The following is a 24684-nucleotide window of genomic DNA, read 5'->3' as shown; positions in this document are numbered from 1 at the left end:
TTTCCAGCCTAGAATGGTCTTCTCAACTCCGGTAAAGGTCGCCCCTCGCGGGGCCTGTAAAATAGGAGGGATGTGTGTGCTCAGCCTCTCACTCTGGCTTTGATCCTTAACATGCGCGGGAACCCCAGCGGGCAGCCCATCCTCTCCCGCCAGAGCCAGAGTCCAGACTAACACAGAGCTCTGTGTCCGCTTCTCTGACAACCTCTTCTACCCCTCCCACACGGCTCCTTCCTAGCCCCCACTTTCTTTTTTAAAATTGTAACATTTCAAACCTATAGAAAATTTGCAAGAACCGTACGAAGAATCCCTACGTCTCCCTCACCCAGATTCTCTGCGACGTTTCCTCCCTCTTCATCTGTCATGTGTACTACAGATGATGTGATTCCCCATTACCCCTAAACAGCCCGTGAGTACCACCCAGAAGTCAGGACACTTTCCCACATGACACAGAGTGTCTCCAGGAGCACCCTCTGGGATCACTTGTCATGGCTTATCGGCCTCTGGGATCACTTGTCATGGCTTATCGGCCTCCTTCAACCTGGAATGCTTCCTCAGTCTTGGCCCGTTTCTCCTCTTTTTGACCGTCTTCCGTTCTGTAGTTTGAACCTCAGCTGTGTCTGCTGATGTTTCCTGGTGACCAGGCTGAGGCAGTGCATTCTTAGCAGGATCCCGTAGAAATACTGTCTTTCCACTCCAGGGATGTTAACCTTGATCACCTGCTGAAGTTGGTGTCTGCCAAGTTTTCCTACTGTGAAATCATGCATTTTTCCCTTTGTAGTTGATCAGTATTTTCTTGGGGAGGAGTATTCCGATATAATGCCAGGACCCTGTTCCTCGTCAAACTCCCAGCCACCATTCCTGGCGTACACTGATGACTTCTGCCTGCATCACTACCACTTTGGTGGTCCAAGGAGTGATTCTCCATCTCCGTCATTTCTTCTACGTTTATTAGCTGGCGTTCCACTGAAGGATAAGCTTTCCCTTCTCCCTCACTGATTTGTTTTTTTTTTGTTTGTTTTTTTTTTTAATTTATAATGAGTCTGTTCAGACTCGTGGGTTCCTGTTTTATTTGATGGGTTGTAATCTGATACTCTCATGACTTATTTTGATGTTCAGATCTAAACCAGGCCATATGGAGCCCTTTCAATAAGTGGGCTTCTGTGTTCTGTGACGTGTTTGCATCATTCTTGATTTCCTTACTTTCTGGCAGAAGTTATCCCAGTGGCATTTTGCACTTGCCCTGCCCCAGCCCCGGATCAGCCACTTTTCCAAGGCCCCCTGTTTCCTTTCAGTGGAGGCTGGTATGTAGACAGCAAAATCTGATCACTTGGTGTGCCCACCGCTGCTGCTTGTCGTGTGTACACACATCTGTAACTATTTCTACATCTGTCTGTGTGTGTGTATTTTTAAAAACCCAGGAGAGCAGGCCAATACTTGTAATCCTGGTCCAAGACCTCAGGGTTCTTCCTAGCCTTTCCCCTTTCCAGGTTTTAAACCCCTTCAGACAGTGAGAAATCTGACTTGCACGGATTCGCATCATCCTTAACATGTTTGTTGATTCGCTCGATGTGCCGACCTCCCGAGCACTCCGGAGCGGCCCCCTCCTCTCTCTCAGATGCCTCTGCAGGGCACCCCTCTGGCTCACCGTCCTCCTTCCTCGGATGCCGGCATCTCCCAGCTGGGAGGTGAGGAAGAGAAGGGAAGATGGGAAAACCCCTGTTCCCTTTTGATTTCATTTCTGTTGGGGCTGAAAATTTAATGCACGCAATTTGAGGAGCGGACCCAAGATTTCTATTGTTGTAGCAATTTCTTTGCCAGCAGCTTAACTCATGCCCTCATCTCGCTGAGCCCAGAGTGACAGTCACTCCATCTTTCCTTTCCCATCACCTCTTGTTGCTCATCGTCCCCCCGTCTTCGGTTTCCGTGGTCTCTGCCTTTCCTTCTTCCCTCACTCTTTCTCTCTTTCTCATCAATTTCAGGATTCCGAGTAGGGGTGGCAACCATTTCAGTCCTCTTCTCTCTCCATAGCCCTGTTTAGATTCTTATTTCCTACTCCGTTTCAGGGCTGCAGACCTGGAAATGTGCAATGTCAGTGATCGTGCCCCACAAATAAGACCCAATGATAGGGCAAAGTTAGAGGTCACAAATGTACAGGTGGGTTGTTATTCGGGGAATTAAGCTTCTGTAATGTAGAGTATAATACTTATCTTCCCTGGACAGGTATAACAAGCTAATAGAGGATCTGGACTGGGTGGGAAAGTAACATATAAAATATAAGAACTAAGTGCATGATCCTCTGTGTATACATCCTTGTTCTTTATGGGCGAGACCTTCACTCCTGGCTGACTGCCTGGGTAAAGTGGGTGTGGCCTGAAGGCAAGTTACCTAGAAACTCCTCCCCCGCTGCATCTTGTTCCCCTCTGGGGCCCTCGGCTTCTTGGCCTTCTCTGCCACTGCTCTGGCTTATACTTCCAGGACTCGACTCCTTTCCTTCCCTATCGAAGCCTCCGCTGCCCAAGCCTCCATAGCCTCTGATAATAGGGCAGCCAGTTAATCTGCTAAGCAGAGCCAATAACAGGGTTGTAGGTGCTTACGAGTAAAAAGGCCATGCTTCCCAGCTGCTACAGGAGCGCACACTGCTTAGCTCAAAGAAAGGGCATAGGGGCTGGAATCATGAGGTTCAGGGGCTGTGGGGTGGCAGGGCCAGCTGTGTGTGTGCGTGAAATCAACGGGTGTGAGAAAAGGAGTGGAACGGAGTGTGTCCACACGAGAACGCCAGCAGCAGCCTCAAGAGGTGTTCTTGGAGTTTTCAAAGAGGCAGTGGATCTCCGGACACCCGGGCCTCTCGGTTTGAAATCGTCCTCTGCTCTGGACAGGATGAGAGTTTAATTTCCTGTGACACGTCTCCTGGATTTGTACATGGAGAAATCAATTAGTGTAATTGGGGCAATCAGAGATGTGAAATAGAGGGGTCATTTACTGAGAACAAATGTCTGGAATTGTCTATTTTGCCAATGGAATTTCTCACAGTTGGTACAAGAAAATACTCCAAATTAAATCATTCAGGCTGAATGAGACTTTATGTTTCTTCTTCTTCTTCTTAAAAAGGTTAAAAGAAACACAGCCTGGCTGAGATCTCCCCCCCCCCACCATCAGACAGATTGCTGCCGGGAAGGATCCTCTAGATTGACGTTTTACCTGAAAAAAACAAAGGCAGATGAGAAACTCCAGGTGTTCATGTTTGGCATGAATATTTTTGCCCAAAAGATCCTAAAATGTTTGTCTGCCGTGTTAAGACCATGTGGGACGAGATCCTGGGGGACCAGGTGGCCTCAGAGGCTCAGGATAGGGAGTTTCTAGGATGTAAAAAGCTTCGAAGAACATTGCTCCCACCCTAACCGAGAGAAAAGCTTGGATAATCTACAGAATGACAGTTTTCCCTGAACCCATCAGAGGGCTGAGGCCACAAGGCAATGGACTTTGAGCTGCGTTCCAAAAAGGGATGAGCCCTCCGAGGAGAGGGCCACCATTTCAGCTTTGGCAGATGCAGGAGAGAAAAGCAGTTGCCATACAAGCCAAAGTCTGAACAGACTCTTGCAGGCCAGTGTGGCTTGAGTGTGTCTGGAAGCCCAGGCCTCCACCAGGTGCTCCTGAGAAAGAGTGGGGTAAATCAGGAGACCAGAGGACACCCATGGGCAGCACAGGAGAGCAGGTGGTGCCTGTGACTGTGGGATTGGGGCATGGCCCCAGACTCTTCCCTTGTGTGGAGCCAAAACAGACCCTCTCCCCTTCAGACCTCTGGCAAAATCCCTTCTCCAGAGGGGGAGACGGGGCAAAGTCTCCCTGCCTCTGGGGAGGGTAGGAAACCTTCCAGCCCCAGGACATAGGCAGAGACCCAGCGCTGCTTCAGGAAAGGGGGAGGCACAACCCCTGTACTCTTAGGGAGGGTGGGAAGCCACTTGGGGCCAATAACTAACTGCCTCATACCAATAAAAAGCAGAGGGTCTGCTACCACCTACCACTGGGGGAGGAGCAAGGGAATCTCACTCAACACCAAGTAGAGAGACAAGGCAGGTTTTGCTGCTGCAGAGAAGAGGGGGAAAATGATGAAAAAAAAAAAATCCCACCTTTGAGGTCCAGGAGCAAAGCCTGCTTAAGACTGAAGCTGGAGCAGGACCAAAGAGAAGCTCTGCTCCTATCTTGTAACAAGGAAGAGCATAGGACTGCTGGGAGGGGGCAAGAGCGTGGAGAAAGACCCCGACTGAGGCACAGGCACATAAAGTTGGCTGGAAGCTGAGCGGCAATCCGGAACACAGAACAACCCTCTGGCACCTTAGCTCCTACTCTGAGCTCCGGGTGACAGCAACCTACCTCTGGAATCAAGTGGTAACAACAAAATCTAGACGCAGGTCAACTCCTGACTAGATTGACTCAGCCCCCATCCCTAGCCCTGTGCTAACAGCTTCACAGAAGCAGAGGCATGTCCATTCATTTCATGCCACAGATTATTTCAGTCTCTACTGCTCTTCTAAATATAGTGTCTGGCATTCAATTAAAAATTACAATACACACCGTAAGAAAAACAACAACAACAAAGAATTGTCAATAGACAAAGCAATCAACAGAACCAGACTTAGAGATGACCTGGATATTGGAACTATCAGACGGACTTTGAAATAACTATGCTTAATATGGTAAAGGATCTAGTAGGAAAAGTGGACACCGTTCATGGACAGTTAGGGGATTTCAGCAGAGAGATGGCAACTGTAAGAAAGAGCCCAATGAAATGCTAGAAATTTTTAAAAACTTTCATGGCAATGAGGAATTTCTTCAACAGGCTCAAGAGTCGACTGGACACAGCTGAGGAAAGAATCAAAGAACTTGAAGATATGTCGGTAGAAATGATCAAAATTGAAACAAAAAAATAGAAAAAGAGTGATGGAAGAAAAACAGAAAAGAGCAGTCAAGGGCTGTGGAACAAAATCAGTTAGTCTAACATGCCTGTAACTGGAGACCCAGAAGCAGGTGTCTTCGGGAAGAAGAATCTGGCAAGCTGGCATTTTCCTGAGAAAAGCGTGTGGTTAAAAAAATGCCCACAAGGGCTTCCCTGGTGGCACAGTGGTTGAGAATCCGCCTGCCGATGCAGGGGACACGGGTTCGTGCCCCGGTCCAGGAAGATCCCACGTGCCGCAGAGCGGCTGGGCCCGTGAGCCATGGCCGCTGAGCCTGCGCGTCCGGAGCCTGCGCTCCGCAATGGGAGAGGCCACAACAGTGAGAGGCCCACGTACAGCAAAAAAAAAAAAAAAAAAAAAAAAAAAATGCCCACAAGTAGCTACTGCTTTGCTCCCTAGCTTCTAATTTAGCTGAAGAAGTTTCTCTAATATCCCTCCACCTCCTTCTTGTTTATCTTCTACACCCAGTTATTTGGGGGAAGAAATGTGTGATTTCTCCCCATAATCCCTCTCAGTATTCTGTTTGCCGTTCAGCGTGGAGTGGCTGTCAAGTTAGCCGGACGAGCTGAAAAGGTGTGAGCAAGATTCAGCAGCCTGCCTTTTACTCTTAGCCAATAACTTAAAACTTGATTTGACTCAAATACAACACACGGATCCCGATTTTAAAGAGGTGGTAGATCGCAGTTGGTCTCTGTCCATAGTTTGAGTTAAGAACAGGTAGCTCCCAGAATTTGTACCCCTCGCCCCTTCAGATTTGAGCAATAACAAGTCTGCTTAAAGAAAAAAGAAAGTATGAAATGTATGTATCCATGAAACACTCTTTTGAAATGCTGGAAGTGGTCTTCTGCCTGGACTAGTTATGCCTCTAATAAGACAGTTGCACAAGCTCCTTTGGGTACATATGCCCTAAACTTGTTTCCAGGCTTTCAGCGACTTCAGCCGCTGGACGGGGCCATCCGTCCATCTGCTGAGGCCAGTTGCTGGAGAAAACTTGCTGCAGTGGGTCTGCGTGTTTGTACGTTCCTGGAATCCAGATGCTTCACGGAAGAAAGAGGAGGGCACTTGATGAGAATGGCTGAGAGCATAGTTTCTAAAATCTGAGCTCATGGGTTTAGAAGTTAAACGCAGGGCTTCCCTGGTGGCGCAGTGGTTGAGAATCCGCCTGCCGATGCAGGGGACACGGGTTCGTGCCCCGGTCCGGGAGGATCCCACGTGCCGCGGAGCGGCTGGGCCCGTGAGCCGTGGCTGCTGAGCCTGCGTGTCCGGAGCCTGGGCTCCGCAACGGGAGAGGCCACAACAGTGAGAGGCCCGCGTACCGGAAAAAAAAAAAAAAAAAGAAGTTAAACGCAGACATGTTTAAACTCACGTTGCCATTGTTAATGGACTTGCACCCCTGGCTGTGTGCAGACGGCCCTGAAAAGCCCTCTGCGAAGCTTTCCTGACCCCTTAACCAAGCAGCTCCTTTCTCCTCTGTGCTGCTTTCAGTCTTACACCTGCATTGGGGGCATTTTTTCACGTGATTTTGCATTTATTTTTATGCATCTCCTTTCTGTCCTAAACTGAGTCCTTCGAGGCTCAGGGTTTGTGTTTTAGGCATACTTAGCGTACTACCAGGCACAGAATAGCTTCTCAGTGAATGTTTGCTGAAGCGGATTAAGGGCGTGCTCGGCGTGAGGTGACTGTATTTGGGACAAGAGTTTGTCATAGCCGTGCCCCTGTGTGGTTTTGCTCTGCACGAGATTCCTGGGTCTTCTTGCACACCCGGCATAGCTGTGCCACACGGGCTTCTTCTGTAGCCCTGGTGAGGCTGCTGGATTCAGATCATCACAGTAATGGACTTGGAAGTAACTTAGTGTGAGTATGTTGGAAACAAATCAAAAATAACGGGAGAAAAATAAAGTCGTAAAGAAGAAAGAGATCTTTGAACCAGGATCCGAGGTGGAAGCTGAGTAAAACTATTAGAGACACAGGTCTATGGATATTTAGACGGTTCCTTGCCTTCTGACAGAGATCAGCTTTGGGAGGGGGGTATGTGACCCAGGCAGGGGAGCAGAGGGGCTTCCTAGGGACCAGGGCAGCGAGTAAAGTCCTGGGGACCACCTACAACGGTCGTGACCAGACCCACATGGATGGTTACGGTGACTGAGCAGTCCCTCTAAGCTGCCTGGTAATCACGAAGGGAACCCGTGCTTTCATCAGCTGCTGAAAAGAAACATACTAGTTCCTCGGGTTAAAAAAAAGCCCCAAACTCTTTCTTCCTGGGGCATCCAGGTTGGTTCTATACGTGGCTGTGACCTAGAAAGGCTGTGTGATCTGAGCCAATCATTTGACTTCTCCGGGCCTCGGTTTCCTCAGCATTCAGGTTTCTCCAATAACCCTTTGGACGCCAGCATCCTCTGGGCAGAATCCCAGAGGATTCTGGGATTCTAGACATCCCAGAGGATGTCTAGAATCCCTGTGGATTGAGATCCTGACTCGGGCTCCAAAGAGCAGGGACGGCCACCCCTGGGGTGTTAGCAGCAAACGTTAGTGTTTTCCTCGTAGACTGGCCACTTCCCCAGCTTTGAGGCCTTCAGGACCAACGATTGCTCCTGGAAAGTGACCGCACCCCCCAGCAGCACTGAAAGCCCCAGCCAAGTCCCCCTGCAGTGAGCAGACTGTGACTCCCACAGTGGTATGCCTACCCCGGATCCCCACGTGACCACAAGGTACCTGCACTCAGCGCCCAGAACCTTCCAGACAAGGCGCTGCCGGGTGTGAAGAGGGGATTGCAGATGGCACCGCTGGGGAAGGAGGGGCTCCCTCCGGTGCAGACCCTTCCCCGGGGTAGAGTCAGGACGCAAAGCTGGAGAGAGTGGCTCCAGGCCCCCCGAGCGGGTCACGTGACAAAGGCTTTTCTGCAAGTTTGTGTTTCGCAGGATGATTTGAGGGGAACTGGCTTCAGCCCCGCGCTCCTCCCCCTTCCTCAGATTCCTGCAGTCACAGACCTGCTGTCTTGCCTTCAACCACTTTCTCCCTTTCTGTTATCAAAACGGGCTCTGACCTAGCCTTTATCTGATAGACTCATTCACACTGGGGTGTGGATTATTCACACCGCTTGGGACCCTACATTTTCATGGTGTCCAGAATCTAACGGGAATTTTCAGGCATCAGCAAGAGGAAATATTGCAGCGGGCTCTCCCATCCCCTCCACATACACCCACCCTGGCAAAGGCTGGCTGTGCTGACGGGCAAAGATTTGGCCAACCGTACTCTGTGTGTTTGGGGCGCAGGGCGGGTCCGTTCTAAATAGGAAGTAGGTGAAGTTCCCTTCAAGCCTGCTCTGGGCTGTTCTCTGACACCCAAGGCACCTGTTATATTTGCCCCGTCCAAGGCCCCCTACGTAAAGAGGGTCTTATACATGTTCCGTGCTCCCATCGTGAGGCACCTGCGTCGCGTTACGGCAGTAGTCACTCAGTACTTTGCAGTGCTGGTTTTAGCAAAGCAATAGGACCGATCTGTTAATGGGTTAATGCACCAGCACTCCCAGGCAGAATATTTGTGTTTTAATTGGAATCTCCTGAAAATGATGCCCTGATACAAAGGGAGAGCGGGAGTTTCAGGACCCCATGGTGGGGCTGCAGAGATATTTGAAGACGGGTGAGCCGGGGACCCCTCCGTGCACACCATCAGGGACCAGCCCCTCCATCTTGGTGATGAGGGTCTTTCTTATCAGCCAGAGCCCACGGTGGCCCTGGGGCACCCCCTGAAAGGGGACCTGGGAGAACAGAGTTGACCAGCAGAGGAGACAGGAGGGAGGAGACGGGAAGAGGGGAGATTGCTGGTGGGGAAGGAGGTGGGTGGAGATCACTGACTGATGAAAATCATTCTCTGTGTGGAGCCAAGATCTACTTCTCCTTTGGAACTGAAAGCTAGTTCCATCGTCTAGTCAGTTATTTGCGTTCTGAGTAGCTCTCTTTGAAGGCAGCTTTTGCCAGAAAGTTTCAAGACATCTAAGTGCAAGGGTCAGAAGGGTCCGAAGCAGGAGGGGACCAGCGAGGCTGGCGCTGGCTGCTTTCTTTAGAGCCCGGGCGGCTGGAACTTCAACTACCCGGTGAGAGTTCTGCTTTTGTGGACTTGATGGTTGGCCCTGGAAAATGTTTGGTTTTTTTTCCCCGAAAAAATTTTAACTGTCATTCAAGCTTTGGTCACAGGCTGGCTCTGCCCTGCGCCTATGTCGACACCACTCGGTCCTCCCCTTCGGGCCCTTTGCACGGCCCCTCGTGGTCAGGGACCTCCGTCCAGCCGCCTGGACCAGCAGGACGCACGGACCCTCTAACCCCACTGTGCCTGCCTCTCTGCTTTTCACAGAATGGGCTGAATGGCTTGCATCTGGCCTCTAAAGAAGGCCACGTGAAGATGGTGGTCGAACTTCTGCACAAAGAGATCATTCTGGAAACCACAACCAAGGTACGTCTCTCGGGGCGGGGGGGGCGGGAGCTTTCCATCAAAATTCACATATTGTCCCAAACCCGAAAGACATAGAAACCAGCCCTTCATGACAGAAACCCAAACCTGCTTCCGAACGCCTCTCGTCCTTCCAGTCACTTCCCAGTCCTGTGAGCCCCTGAAGTCACCTGACAAACACAGGACCCCTTTTCCACAAGGATTCAGGGGGCCTCTATCCTGATCACTCGACTGTAAATCTAAAAATAAAACCCTTTTCTCAGTGGCTTCAGGCTTTCCCAAGCTGAGAGGTCCACAGGCAGGTGTCTTGGGTCCAAATCCTCGCTGAGATGTTTCATACTCTGTGACCTGAAGCAAGTTTCTCAGCCAGTGAGAAGCCTCAGTTTACTCATCTTTAAAATGGAAATTATAATATGTAGTTGCAGGATGGGTATGAAAATCAAATGTGGTAGTGAATATATAATGCCTATATAGGAAGAAATCAATAAATATTGGTGACTGTGTCGTTCATGAGGGCTGTGGAAGAGTCCACATCCCTCTCATTCATCCTCCTCCAACGAGTCTTCCTCGGTCAGCCCCAAACCCATTTCCTCTCCTTACTGAACTGGGTCCCTTGAACAGTGAACACTGTTCTCTTTACTCCAAGCATTTGTGTGATGTCACACCTCTCGCGGCAGGACGGTTCTCCCCAAGCAGTAGATTATAAACACCAGTGACTTAAGTCCAGAAACTGCAGTCATGAAATTGATGCACCTACATGATGCAAAATCAGTTTCATTTCTTATGCATCTTATTTGTTTCCTAAGCAACAAGCAGCCAGCATTTAAAAACAAACAAAGTTAAACCCAAAAAAATCACCTCTGTTTACCGTGTCAAGTACCGTTTCCTCTTCTCCCCCTTCCTTTGTTACATCCCATGGTTTTCTTCCTGGGCTGGTGCCTGCAGCCGCTTATTTTCCATTTGCTGTTTATTCAGCGTGGTCTCACGCACAGCCCTGATTTCGGTTCCACGCAGCAAACGTTTTACCGCCTCGCCAGCAGAGAACCAGAAGAGCAACAGGTAGAGAACAGATATAATTTATGGTTATGAAGTGAACTACCAAAATATTAGGAAGGTAGACTCCTCTCTCGAGGTAAAATTCTGCAATTTTCATGTCATTTCCCAAAGGCGAAAAGATCTCACGGATGAAATAGACTGACTTGCTCTTTCTGAACGTGTACAGGGCATTTTTTTTCTAACCCCATGACAAATGCCAATTGTTTCCACCTGGCTCCTTCTGTGGATGAAAAGGATGTGGTTATTTCTCATCTTATGCTGTCAGCTGCCTGGCCGCAAGCATGGTGCCATCTGACCGGCTGTCGTGGCCAGAGTGGCTGTCCTCCCGCTGGCACCCCCACAAGAGCTGCAGAAACACGCTGCAGCACGTTGACTCTCTCCGCATTTCCCCCTTGGATCGGTATTCTGCAAGCGAACGCTTGGTGTGTCTCTGTTATTTATAGAAATTGTATAAGCCAGCGTGGTTTCTGAGGGCCCAACAGAGGGAGGAAAAAAAGGGTGAAGCTGAAACCGTGGGCAAAGCAAGAGTCACAACAGACTGGGAGATTGTAATGGGTCTCGCAAGCAGGAGAGAGATTAAAAAAAGAAGAGACTAAAAAGCCAAAACCAATATAGGTTCCTAAACTGTGCTTAGAAAATGTAAAAGCGTGAAACAAATGTATTCTTTGCCTCTCCCTGAACCCCCCTCCCCAGCCCGGGCACTCACTCAGCGCCCACTGTAGCCACCCTCCCTGCCGTGAGCTCTGGGACTCCCTGGAAATGGAGAAATTGGGTCTTTGTGGATCCAAATATAGCTAAGTAATTTTTCCTGCTTCTTTGAGGGCATGTTCCTTCATGCTGAGGGAAGGGGCAGAAAAAAACCCATCTCCCTGTGACTCCGGACCTGAGGCTGGGGGTCTTCTTGAGCCTTGCGGCGCGTGCATGTGTGTGTGGAGGGGGTGCGTCCGTTCCTAACCAGGGCTGCTCTCAGCCCAGGTTCTGAAGATGGCACGGGCCGAGTCCCATGGCCAGGCCTCCACATCTCTCCCTGGCCGGCTTCCCTCCACGTGGGTTTATACGGGGTGAGTCCTGTCGTCGTGAGATTTCAGGCAGGAAGGGGCAGACGGAAAGACATGTTCGAAATTCCCTCCTTGAGCTGGCCCAGTGCCTGACACACACGTGCTCAGTGTGTGGTGACTGGATGGGTGGACACGGCCCGCCTCCTCCTAGGTGGGGAGGCGTGGAGGTCTGAGTCCTGATTCCTAGAGAAGGTTCTGGTGCCAGCAGCCCCGTTCCTCTTGGTGCAGCGAGTGAGTCAGACCCGGGTGCCAAGGTGTCTAAGTGGAGGCCCTTCGGACTTGGAAGAACACAAGATTACTTAGCATCTATATACTCATTTCTGGCACTTATTCGCTGATGCATATCTGAGGAAGAACTCTTTTGCTTATCAAATGGGACTCAAGGAGAAATCAGAGAGACACATTTGGGAGGTAACGAGAGGACCCTCCTGGCTGAAGCAGGCCACGCTTTAGAGACAGAAACGTGAGCCCTGGGGCTCCGGGTGGCCCTGTGGTGCTCCTCAGACCTCCTGGGGGGAGGCGCTTGGCTTCCAGTGGCCGGCGGCCCCAGCGCACAGACTAGATTTGAAGTCCCTGTTTGGTGGCTTTCCTGAGACGCATTGGCAGGTGTTCATGTCGTTTAGTTAAAAACTGTATGCCGTCTGAACTAGAAAACGTGAGGCCGTGTGAGATCTGTGCTCCTTAAGTAGCAGAGGGACAGATGGGCCCAGCTGTGGCCCCCGTTTGATGGATGTTGCCAAGTGGGCCTCCCGGAGCAGGGATGCCCATGGGATCGCGTGGGGGAGAGGGACTTGGGAGGGAGGCAGGAAGGAGCCTGGCAGGCAGGCGCATCCCGGAAACGGAAGCCACCTGCTGGACCTGAGCCCACCCGTCCAGGAAGTGCTGTTCAACGCCCAGGATGCATCCGGACGAGAAACCTCGCACGTCCCCGCCACCACCACCACCTTCAGAGCCCGCCTGGCGTCTTAGTCTCTGTTACCAGTTCTCAGCTTTTGAAAAGTTTACCCTAAAACAGCTGTGGATCTCATTTGCTTCTAGTGTTTCTCCTCTCCGGCCTTCCTGTCCTCTCTGACTTGGTGAGCTCTGACTCACTGTATTTTACTTATTCATATGCTTCCTTTGTGTTTTCCTCTGCCAGCTTCCATTCAATTTATTTTTCCGCACTTCGTTTCATATTTTTCTTTTCTTCTACGTACATTATATAGTTCCTTTTACTACCCGCCCCCCCCACGGTTATCTGACGCTTGACTACCCCTCACCCCGTGCCCGCTTTGGTCCAGCCTTTGGCCGGTGCGTGTTGCTGTAATGGCACGAGGGAGCTGGGCCCGCGGGATCTGTGGCCTCCTTTTCCCTGGAGCTCGGGGCCTCCGCCCCGTCCTGCAGGGCCACAGCCTGGCAGGAGCCGGCCGTCCAAGGAGCCAGCTTGCCTGGCAGCCCTTCCGCGGGTGTCCTGGGGAATTCTGACTGCCCGTCGGCCGATGTCGGGACGCCGAGCCCAAGTGCAGCAGATCTGTGCTGAGAAGTTGGCTTTCTTGTTCTGGGGCATTCTTTTTTCAGGAGAACGGGAAGAACTTCCCTCCCTGGGTTTCCAGGGCTGTTCATGATGTCTGGTGGGTCAGGCACACAAGCGGGTGTGGTCCACCCCTTGGGGCCACAAAGGAAGCCCGCTGCCGCCCCGCAGACGACACCCTTATCCCGCACCTGTGACAGCCCCGTACCTGTGACGGGCCCCTGGGAACCTCCTGTCTTCCCTCCCCGTGTTTCAGAAGGGGAACACGGCGCTGCACATCGCCGCCCTGGCAGGTCAGGACCAGGTGGTGCGGGAGCTCGTCAACTATGGCGCCAACGTCAACGCCCAGTCACAGGTGATGCTCGGGACCCCGGGCGGTGGGGCTGTCCGTCCCTGTCCCCCCGGGTGGACACGCCGTGCGGCCGAGTCCAAATGTAGTCAAACGTCTCCAAGCGCCTTCTTGCTTTTTCCCGCTTCACGGTGGACGTTCTAAGCACCATGGGGTGGGTCATTGTGGACCCCATCTCTGTTCCTTTAGCTGAATAATATATTAGTTGTGGCTCCTTTGTGTATGGGGGGCACGTGAGGGGGGATGGGGAAGGGAGTGAAATTAGCGGGGGGGGTGAGGTGTGCAGAAGAGGCTGACCGTTCTGGGAGGAGCCGAAGCAGGCTTCCGGGGAGGCTCACCCCACCCGGGGGCCTTTTGCAGTAACCCCGCTGCGCCATTGCAAAGTGTCCATGTGTTTTCCTGGCTGGAGACACAGGTGGGGATGTTGCCACAGGGGCTGGGTGGAAACAGGATGCAGGGAGAGCTGTCCGCGAGTCTGGAGGATTTTGCGTTGGTTTTAGCATCTGTCACTAACGTGGGTGAGTTCCAGTGGCTTTTCCTCTTGGCTTACAGAAAGGCTTTACACCCCTGTACATGGCAGCACAAGAGAATCACTTGGAGGTGGTTAAGTTTTTGCTGGAAAACGGAGCTAATCAGAATGTAGCCACAGAAGTAAGTACCTTGCGGACGCGGCCGCACGGCTGAATGTCTCTCGGGGGGAGGACACGGTCCCAGGGGAGTGTGTCCCAGGGACGTGGCTCGGGACGCATCCTCTGCCATGATCAATGTCCTGGGTGCTGTCGGACCCTGCAGGGGGGGTAAGAGACAAAGTTATGGCCATTGAGGGGCGCCCAGACACGTGCCAGAGAAGTGACAGCAGGGGTGAGCCTGTCATTCCCCACTGGAGGCCGGGCTGGGGTGGGAGGCCTGTGTGCACGTGTGTGTGTGTGTGTGTGTGTGTGTGTGTGTGTGCGTGCATGTGCGCGCGCACGTGTGGGTGACAGGTCTGCCTCGGACCTTAATGAGAAAGGCTCTTGCCGGGAACCCACGTACACCTTTGGACAAGTCACTCGACCCTGAGTTTTGTCACTGGTGAAATGATGAAATCGGACTAGATGGAACCAAAGCTTCTCTTGACTCTTAGCATCAGATGACACCTGCTTTGCCAGTTCAGGGGGCCCTGTGCCCCTAGTACACACCGAGGAGATTAATAACAGTAGCTCACAATTGAAGCCTCGGTGCCTGCTGTGGTTTCCAGCGTTTGGTAGGCGTTCAGTAATATTTGTGAAACGAATGAAGGAGTGATGGTCGGCCGTCAGCTCCCGGCACTGTGCTGCCGCCAGGTGATGGGGTGAGAGGGAGGCAGAGAGACAGGGCGGTAACAGCTCTCATCAGCACTCGGACTAGGGGCACGTCATACAGGAAAAGTTAAATACGCGCCAAAGGGAAATTGCTGGAGGTGCTGGGAGACGGCAGGGAATGAAAGCAGGGCCAAGAACGGCGTCAGGGAGCAGGTGGCCTCTAAGCCGAGGCTGCAGGCTGTGGAGGAGGGAGGTCCTCTCGGGCAGAGGGCAAGAGCCCTGAGCTGGAAAGCGCGTGTCCTGCCCTGAGGACCGAGTGGTCAGGACGGTCAGAGCGAATGGTCTCTGCTCTCCCCCGCCCCGCTCAGGACGGCTTCACCCCTCTGGCCGTGGCCCTGCAGCAGGGCCACGAGAACGTGGTGGCGCTCCTCATCAACTACGGGACGAAGGGCAAGGTGCGCCTTCCGGCGCTGCACATCGCGGCCCGCAACGATGACACGCGGACGGCCGCGGTGCTGCTGCAGAACGACCCCAACCCCGACGTGCTCTCCAAGGTGAGGCTGCCGGCGGGGCCGATCATGCCGGGGCCCGGACCGGGGGCCCTCGGGGTCTCCACGGATTCCCGGCACTTACCTGGAAGCTGCCCAGAGCACAGAAGCTCCGGCGTGCGCCCCAAGCACCCGCCCCGCTGTGCCCGCCGTTCCACCAGGCAGCCGAGAGCCACAGGGCACGCCCCCCTTTTAAGCCCCCCGGGCAACACCGAAGGACGTGTGCTCGCTGTGGCTCCAGGTCCTCTGGCCAGAGGACGACTTTGCAATCCACACCCTCCCCCCACACCCAGGGGTGTTCTAGAAGTTTATTCCAGCTCTTTCCCCAGCTTCCCCCCGGTTGGAGGGAGGGAGGGAAGGGTCCCCACATGGAGATGGGACCGGGGAGGGGCCTCCCGGGGGCCTGGACAGCCCGCCGTCTGCACACGCTGTCCCATGTGTTCACTACCTGTAAGTTTAGACTTAACGTGTAAACTTGACGTCTCCCTCCCGCTGGGAATGAACTTGCACTGGGTCAGTCACACAGGCCCCGGCCCCATGGTCACGGGGTTCCGCCTGGAAAACTGCCGCCCGGATTGTTAGGCGAGGTCGGGGGTTAGGAACAGAAGGATGGCAAGGGACCCCCCGAGGGTCAAAGGGCCACCCTGGCCACCCAGCTGGCCACCCAGGGGCCACCGCACCCTTATAGGGGCTGAAACCGTCCCGAGGATTGAGGTCATGGACCCCATAACACTTCTCACTCATTCATTAAAATCTCTTCAGAAATAACCGTTCAGAGGAAGGGGCCCTGCCCGCAGGGTGGGAGGCAACCCTGGTCCGTGGTTTGTCCACGGGAACCACGGAGACCGGGTGTCCCCAGAGGTAGCACCTCGCTCTTGGATGTAACTTGCCGTGGGACATCTCTTGACCCCTTCCGCCCGAATCTGCCTGCTGTGTGAGGTCCTCCGGTCCTGCCGGCTCTTCAGAACCCCAGGCTGACTCTGAGGTAGAAATGACAGTATGTGGCCGGTGACGCCTTGTCCCCCTCTGTTGTGTGCCAGACGGGATTCACCCCCCTCCACATCGCAGCTCATTACGAGAACCTCAACGTGGCCCAGCTGCTTCTCAACCGGGGAGCCAGTGTCAACTTCACGCCCCAGGTGAGGCCCCTTGGTGAGGCCGCCCATGCGTGCAGGGACTGGGCGTCTAGAACCCCATGCCCCCCTCTCGCGGCACCAAGGACACCCCCGCACTGCAGACACGCCTGCGGGTGAAGCAGCCCTGGATGGGTCTCTAAGAAATTGCAGCCTGTGTTTCTGATTCTGGGGGACCTGGGCTCAGCCAGCGTCCTGTGATGAACCAAGAGGCTGGCGTGTCCTGAGAGGCTTTGAAACCTTTCTTAGGCGAGAAGAGTCCTAACGGTGGGCTCAGAGTGTCCGCTTGCCTTGGGCCGGGGCAGGGCCACAGGGGAGCAGGGCTCAGAGCAGCTGCCTCCCAGACAAGGCCGCACGCCCTGACCAGTCCCTCCCTCCCCTCCAGAACGGCATCACGCCGCTGCACATCGCTTCCCGGAGGGGGAACGTGATCATGGTGCGGCTTCTGCTGGACCGCGGGGCCCAGATAGAAACGAGGACCAAGGTGGGTGCCAGCAAGCTGCCCGGCAAGGCCAGGGGAGGGGGAGTGCTGCCCGCCAGGGCCCCACCCGGGTAGTGGGCTCTCCATGATCATCTTGGGAAGGGCAGCCAGCTTCTAGAACAGCCCACAGGGGCAGCTGGAGACCAGACTGCTCCACCGAGCTCGTCCTAAAGGAAGGCTTCTCGTGCCTCTCCGGCTGGAATGGTACCACAGGTGTCTTCTCTCCAGCGACCTCTGATGGGCGCCTCTGGGGCTTTCTCTTTTTGACTGTCTTTTAAAGGATGAACTGACACCTCTCCACTGTGCAGCTCGGAATGGGCACCTGAGAATCTCAGAGATCCTGCTGGACCACGGGGCGCCCATCCAAGCCAAAACCAAGGTGCGAGCTTCCTTTCTGCGAGGGGCACCCCTTAGGCAGGGCTCCAGGTCAGGCCGACCCAGGTCGGATCCCATTGCTGAGAAACAGAGATGCTAATTCTACTAACTCAGCCAGTGTGTGAGACATTGACCCCAATGTCTGTCACACGGGAGGCACTCAGCTCTAATTATTATCTAGATCAAGGTTGGCACCCTTTCTCTCTAAAGGGCCAGATTGTAGATATTTTCAGGCTTTGCAGGCCCTGGTCAATGTCACAACAATTCAAGTCTACCACTGTAGTGGGGAAGCAGCCATGGATAATGTGCAAACTAGCAGCCCTGTTCTAATAAAACTTTATTGCCAAGCACAGGCAGCAGGCTGGATTTGACCCATGGGCTGTCATTTGTCTGTACAGCTCTAGATCAGGCCTCATCTCTTTTACCCTGGCTCCAGAAAAGACAGGAAGTCAGCACTCGGGGAGTCTTCAGAGCCTGGGCCGGACTGGATGATGTTGAAAAGAAAACAAAACAGTTCTTCTCAAGGTCCTTTCGGGGCCAGAGCAAAAGCCCGGCCCTCAGTTCTAATATGAGGTCTTGAGTCTTACTGGGGCTAAAGCTGTCAGACTACCTGGCATTGCCTACACCGCCTCCAGACCCACTGCCTCGTTCTTGGGGTGAATTTAGAAGGCGATCAGAACAGAGCAAGGCAGAAACCAGACCCACCCATGGTCACTCCCGAGGTTTTCTGTGCACAGCTCCCTGTCATAAGATTCTACACCATACAAGCAATTTATTCCCTGACTGAGGATCATGTGAATGTTCAATGGAGCTCTCTGAAATCTGGGTCATGTTCACGGCCCAGGCTGTCGTGCGTGCGTGTGTGTGTGTGTGTGTGTGTGTGTACATTTCCCCTTTTTATAAGGACGGCAGTCATATTGGATTAAGGTCTACACCAGTGACCTCATCTCAACTAACTACATCTGCAATGATCCTATTTCCAAATGAGGCCACATCACGAGGTCCTGGGCTTTAGGACTTCAACATGTGAATTTTGAGGGACACAGTTCAATTCAGACACTAACAATAGCCATCATGCAGCTTGATTGTGTTTCTCCCTTGCTGAAAATCCTTCTTTCAGGTGTCTCTTGCTAAAACCTAACGTCCCAGTTTCCTCGCTCAGGGGCTTTCATGATGCAGCTCCCGCCTGCCCCTGGAGTCCAGCTCTACGCCCGTGGCCTCCCGCGTGTTTACCTGCATGGGGCTCCCTGGGTCCCAGGGCGGCTGCCTCTGTGGAACTGCACACGCCATTCCCTTCTCGGGGATGCTCTTCCTGTGTCGTCTTCCTGGCGAGGTCCTAGCTCAGGGATCACCTCCCCGGGAAGTCTTCTCTCCCCATGTCCCCCCGACCCCATGATGATTCCACCCTCCCCTGCTCCTCTGTGCTTTTTCACATCTTCCTGATGTCTCCACATGCAGTGGCAACAGTGTATCTCTTTCCCCATCTTTAACCTACTAGTCTGCCAGCTTCCTTGCCCTGGAATTCTGTCTGTTCTGTTTCCCCAGAGCTTATGCCACACCCAGTGCACTTTAATCACTTAATATTTGCTGAATTAATGTCTGAATGAATGAGCGAGTGGGTCTTCTCTGTCTTTAATTTTTTGATATAAATTGCTGTTTAAGAAACAGTGAGGATCCTTAACAGCTTTTTAAAGTGATGTGCACTTGTCAGGGACAAAGAACAGAGGGTTTTAGATCCAAATTCCATTTTAGCATCATTCGTTCGTTCAAGGCCACATTGATTAAGGACCACTGTGTGTGTTACATGCGTGCGTGGGGCGTGTAAGAGATACCAGGCACAGTCACTGATCTTAAGAAGCTTCCAAGGAAGGAGAGAAGATACATAGACCTGAAAAGTTAATTCTGAAAACAATTCGGCCAGTATATAAGTACGGTCCGAGTGAGGGGTCCAGATGAGACAAGCCCACAGGAATCAAGGGTGGCCAGGGGAGGCTTCGTGGAAGAGGTGGGCCTGGCTAGAGCTGGCCTGGGGGATTTGGCGGGGTGAGAAGAAAGGTTTGCAATCAGAGACCAGCAGGACCGCGGAGGCCGGAAGGAACCAGGCTCACCCGGGAGCCACGTGAAAGCCCTGTGTAGGGAGGAGGTGGGAAGGGAGGTTGGAATCGTTCCTGCCTCGAATTTCCATGTTCGTTTCCTTTGCAACTGGGTGTTTTCCCTCTTCACCAGAACGGCTTGTCTCCGATCCACATGGCGGCTCAGGGAGACCACCTTGACTGTGTCCGACTCCTATTGCAATACAATGCAGAGATAGACGACATCACGCTGGACCACCTGACCCCGCTCCACGTGGCCGCCCACTGCGGCCACCACAGGGTGGCCAAGGTCCTTTTGGATAAAGGGGCCAAACCGAACTCCAGAGCCCTGGTGAGTGGGAGGCTATCAGAGAAGGTGCCAGAGGGGCTCGGGCCGCAGCTGCATGGCTGAGCCCCCCAGGGAGGTACCCACTGGTGCCTGGAACTGCCCTGGACATTCAGGGCGGGGACAGTGTCGGGGGTGGGGGCGTGGCAGCGCACAGGCGGATGTGACCTGACTCCCTGCCGCATCCCACACATAATGACCGAGCCCCCATAACAGGCTGAGGTCCGGGTGGGTTTGGGCCCAGGACGCCTGACTCACAAGCAGTGTGCAGTAGGTATGCGGGATGTCACACCTGCCCGTGCCCAGAGCTGAGGGTTGGTGATTTCTAGCGACTGCCTGGCTTTTTGATCTGCTCTGGGGGCGAGTGAAATGGCCTCAGCTAAGCATCCTTCCTCTGCAGAGAGGCTCACAGTGGTCATGGTGCTTGAGCAGAGGTGAGTTCAGGCCTAAAGCAAATTCCCTCCTGCGACTGTGGTTCCTTTCGCTCGCCCCAGGCCGGGCGCTCCCCGGGGGAAGTTGCCGGCGGGGCCGGAGCGCTGCACGGAGCCTGCCCACACCCGCCAGCTCCCCTCTGCCCATTCCCAGAGGAGGAGAATCTAGAAGGCCGGACAGCCTCCAGGCCGCAAGGACGGCTCGTTCGTTCATTTATTCATTCATTTGTTCAGAAAGCTTTCACCGAGCAGTCCTCACTTGCCAGGCACTGTCTGGGGTAGTCGGGGTTTCTCAACCTCAGCACTACTGACATCTGGGGCCCGATATTCTTTGTTGTGGGGAGACTGACCCGTGGATAGATGTTTAGCAGCATCCCTGGCCTCCACCCACTAGGCGCTACTAGCACTCCTCCCTTCGTTGTGACCATCAAAAACGTCTCTAGACATGGCCAGGTGTCCCCAGGGCGGGGGGGATGGGTGGTGAGACAAAATCCCCTCCCCTCACCTTGAGAACCACTGCCCCAGGGGTTAAAGCACTGAGAAAACAAGCAGACAGGCAAAACCCAGCGAACACACAGAAATCCCTGCCCTGGTGGAGTTTACATCCTAGCGTATCATGTTCGAGCAGGGCTGAGGTACAGAAATCCATTTGACTAGAAACGCACGGCGGTTTCAGGGAACGTGCTCAGCGGTTCTCTTTATTGTAAATTTCCCCTTAAGGAAACTTTAAACGGCAGGCTCTTTCAGTGCGTCCAAAAATATGGCTAAATTTGGAAAAAAGGTTTACAGACAACATACCCAGGACCTCGCCTGCTGCGTAGTGAGAGCCGCCCGCCTCTTCCGTGATGCACAGTGATTGACGTTTAGGCTGGGCAGGGGCTGCCTTTTCATCAGCAGGGCGGTCTGGGTGTTCCTTGGGCTTGATGTGAGCCCCTGCTTGCCTGTCTCCCTTTGTGTGGGGCTGCAGAATGGCTTTACCCCCTTACACATCGCCTGCAAGAAGAACCATATCCGCGTCATGGAGTTGCTGCTGAAGACGGGCGCCTCCATCGATGCTGTCACTGAGGTAGGAGAAACTCCGCAGGCGAGTGGACGGTCTCCACGGGCCTCCTTCCAGTAGCCATCTTGAGAGTTGTTCTTTGTGGCTGCGTGTGTGTGTGTGTGTGTGTGTGTGTGTGTATTAGTCTAGAACTCTCAGAGGAATACATCAGGGGTCGCTAAGACCAGGAGCTGGTGCCAGATCTCAGGGAGCTGTCCAAGGTCAGATACAAAATGTTCTGAGTTGTACATGTGGGTGGAATCACCCAGCAGCGTTTTTTTTTCCCCTTCGGCCATTTTCCTGGAAACAGACCCATTTCATAGAACTCCCTTTCCTTGGAAGACTGTTCTGGAGCCCCTAGAGGCAGGAAAGCTTAAGATCCATCTGGCTGTGTCTCTGGAGGAGCGGGCAAGGCTACCCCGTCTCACTCCTGTCTGGTCTGTTCCAGTCCGGCCTGACACCTCTCCACGTGGCCTCCTTCATGGGGCACCTGCCCATCGTGAAGAGCCTCCTGCAGCGGGAAGCATCGCCCAACGTCTCCAATGTGGTGAGTCCGTGGGGAGAGCAGGCCCTTCCTGTGGACGGAGGGCTCGGAGGCGAGCGTTTGCCAGCGATCCCAAGCTCTCCTCTCGAGGACAGAGGTAGAATTCTCAGAATAGCAGGCGCTATTAAACGTGTCACCCATCTGTAAGTCTTGGGGGTTTTATTTTGGACAGTCATTTGGGAACTTCTGTGAGTGTTATCTGGGAATACATGTATGGTGTTTTTTGTTTTTTGGTTTTTTTTTGCGGTACGCGGGCCTCTCACTGCCGTGGCCTCTCCCGTTGCGGAGCACAGGCTCCGGACGCGCAGGCGCAGCGGCCACGGCTCACGGGCCCAGCCGCTCCGCGGCACGTGGGATCTTCCCGCACCGGGGCACGAACCCGCGTCCCCTGCATCGGCAGGCGGACTCTCAACCACTGCGCCACCAGGGAAGCCCCATGTATGTTTTTAAACATTCCTTAGCTCTGGGGTTTACCTTTAAGTGTATCTTACACACACACACACACACACACACACACACACACACACCAGGCATCAGCAGACTAAAGGCTGAAGTTGCTTGCTGGGGCAACTCCACCTCTTGGATGAATGCCCGCCAAGCTACTCCAGGCTGGCACCGCGGAGCTCTGTGTGCGCCCTCTTGGAAACCCAGCAGGTGTTAACGCTTCCATAATTTTGTTCTTTTACAGAAAGTGGAGACCCCGCTACACATGGCGGCCAGAGCAGGGCACACGGAAGTGGCCAAATATTTGCTCCAGAACAAAGCCAAAGTCAATGCCAAGGCCAAGGTGAGTTCTGGAGATGGGAGGGATCCCAGACGGAAGCAGGGCAAGCGCACGAGGAGCGATCCTCCCTGATCGGAGTCCAGGCTGCAGGGCTCGTGGCGCCGAGGTTCCTCGTCACAGCTGCTTGGTTGCACCGCTCGCTCTGGTTCTGCTTTGCCAGGGTTCTGCGAAGGCCAGAGATGTGTTGGCGTCAACAAGAGGCCAGGAAACAGTATTGGTGGTGTGGGGGGGTGGTTGCTGAAAGGTCGCGTGGTGGTTACAGCCACAGTATCAGAAGAGGAGCAACCTTTTGAAGAAAGAGTTGCCGGTGAAAATCAAGATGCCCCCCGCGATGTAAAAGGCATCTCTGAGGGGCTGAGCGAGCAAAGGGTAAGAAGAGCCGCTGAGTTTGCCATCCGGCTTTGGCCAGGATCAGGCTCTCCTACCGCACAGACCGCAAAGCCTCTGTTTAGTGTCAGGACTGTGGTTTGGGTTTGAGCCACGTGAGGGAGGCCCCCAGCCGGGCCCAGTGACACAGAGACCCTGCCCACTGACCCCCCCCTGAGCTTCCGGAGGAAACTGGAAGGGGCGGGGGGCAGGAGCTGAGATGGAAAGTCATCTTTCCCCAGGTCTGACCCTCCCATCGCCCCTGCTGTAGAGAAAACCAGGGCAGCCTTCAGACAGAAAGACAAGTGGACGCTTAGATAGGACTCGGGGGACAGTACAGTTCACCTCGTTTGATCGCCCTCCACTTTAGTGTGCTTTGCAGATAGTGTGTTTTGTAGAATTTGAAGTTTTGTGGCAAGCCCGCGTTGTCAGGCGGATCGCGTTTTTCTAGCAGTAAAGTATTTTTTAATTAAGGTAAGTGTATTTTTTAGACATAATTCTATTGCACACATAATGGAGTGTAATAGCGTATGAATAACTTGTATGTGCACGGGGAAACCAAACAAATTCATGTGACTCACTACTGTGCTACCCAATTTATTGCGGTGGTCTGGAACTGAGCCCACAATGTCTCCGAGGTCTGCCGTAAGAGCAACCACACGTTTGTGCCAAATGTGTTGTGAAACATCTTATACACTCTGTCTGCTTGATCCTAACCATAGCCCTATGAGGTCAATGCCATTTTTCCCATTTTACAGATGGGAAGGCCGAGCCTTTGGGCAATTAAGTAGGAATAACAACTAACTTGAAAGGTTGTTATAAGGATTAAATAATAGAGAACATATTGGTTCCCAAAAGTCAGAGATTTGAATCTCAGCTCTTCCTCTTACTAGCTGTGTGGCCTTGAGAAAGTCACTTAACCTCTCTGGGCCTCACCCGCCTTCTTTATAAAATGAAGAGTTGGGTTAGGTAACCTGAGCGTCCCCTGTTCTTTGTTTTTGCTTTGGGTTCCAGGATGACCAGACCCCACTTCACTGTGCAGCCCGCATTGGCCACACAACCATGGTGAAGCTCCTGCTAGAAAATAACGCCAACCCCAACCTGGCGACCACGGCCGGGCACACCCCCCTGCACATCGCAGCCCGAGAGGGCCACGTGGAAACGGCCCTGGCCCTTCTGGAAAAGGAGGCGTCCCAGGCGTGCATGACCAAGGTACAGCATTCCTCCTCCTGTTCTCCAGAGCGGCAGGCTGGTCCCGGCTGGGCCTGGGGCAGGGGAGGGCGTTCCCACCTGGTCCTCTGTGTCGCCTTGACTGTGCTGAGGTCTGCTGGGAGGAATGGACCCACAGGACTGGCCGCCACCTGTGAGCCGGATGTGTCCCGTCCTTCCCCAGGAAGGTGAACTGTAGTTTCTCATCCAGCCCTCGTCTGTTTATCATGGAATGGCTCAGGATCTGCTCTGGCCAGACCAGACAGGCTCTGGGGTGCGAGAAGGCTGGCGGCCCAGCCCCTGCCCTCAACTAGCTGGCTGTCAAATTACAGCAGCGGTGGTTTTTTTTTTTTTTTTTTTTTTTTTTGCGGTATGCGGGCCTCTCACTGTTGTGGCCTCTCCCGTTGCGGAGCACAGGCTCCGGATGCACAGGCTCAGCGGCCATGGCTCACGGGCCCAGCCGCTCCGCGGCACGTGGGATCTTCCCGGACCGGGGCACGAACCCGTGTCCCCTGCACCGGCAGGCGGACTCTCAACCACTGCGCCACCAGGGAAGCCCGCAGCGGTGGTTTTGACTCGGTCACGAGAGGGGCAGGTGGCAGCCCCCTGGGCTCTGGGGGTCTCAGCGGGATCACACCTTCTGTGCTCTTTATTCTACGGGCGTCTCCACGCCAGTCGGGGTGGGACACCTCCTTTGCCGCGGGC

At 53.7% G+C, this 24684-nt stretch overlaps 1 protein-coding gene across 8 annotated transcripts in view; it reads left to right on the top strand.

Annotated features, from left to right (window-relative positions):
- ANK1 (ankyrin 1) overlaps nucleotides 1–24684 on the top strand; it is a 213975-nt gene that overhangs the window by 130180 nt on the left and 59111 nt on the right. For all 8 annotated transcript variants that reach the window (XM_067022663.1, XM_067022666.1, XM_067022669.1 and 5 more), the window contains exons 3-14: nucleotides 9303–9401; nucleotides 13279–13377; nucleotides 13924–14022; nucleotides 15020–15205; nucleotides 16240–16338; nucleotides 16718–16816; nucleotides 17094–17192; nucleotides 19415–19612; nucleotides 21005–21103; nucleotides 21525–21623; nucleotides 22309–22407; nucleotides 23785–23982. In XM_067022663.1, the coding sequence (XP_066878764.1) occupies nucleotides 9303–9401; nucleotides 13279–13377; nucleotides 13924–14022; nucleotides 15020–15205; nucleotides 16240–16338; nucleotides 16718–16816; nucleotides 17094–17192; nucleotides 19415–19612; nucleotides 21005–21103; nucleotides 21525–21623; nucleotides 22309–22407; nucleotides 23785–23982 (1473 nt within the window). The remainder of the gene's footprint in view (nucleotides 1–9302; nucleotides 9402–13278; nucleotides 13378–13923; nucleotides 14023–15019; nucleotides 15206–16239; nucleotides 16339–16717; nucleotides 16817–17093; nucleotides 17193–19414; nucleotides 19613–21004; nucleotides 21104–21524; nucleotides 21624–22308; nucleotides 22408–23784; nucleotides 23983–24684) is intronic.

This window comes from Kogia breviceps, chromosome 20 (assembly GCF_026419965.1).
Source record: "Kogia breviceps isolate mKogBre1 chromosome 20, mKogBre1 haplotype 1, whole genome shotgun sequence".
NCBI classification, from domain to species: domain Eukaryota; kingdom Metazoa; phylum Chordata; class Mammalia; order Artiodactyla; family Physeteridae; genus Kogia; species Kogia breviceps.
Note: the sequence above shows the minus strand (reverse complement) of the source record. Positions and strands in the feature narration are given on the sequence as shown.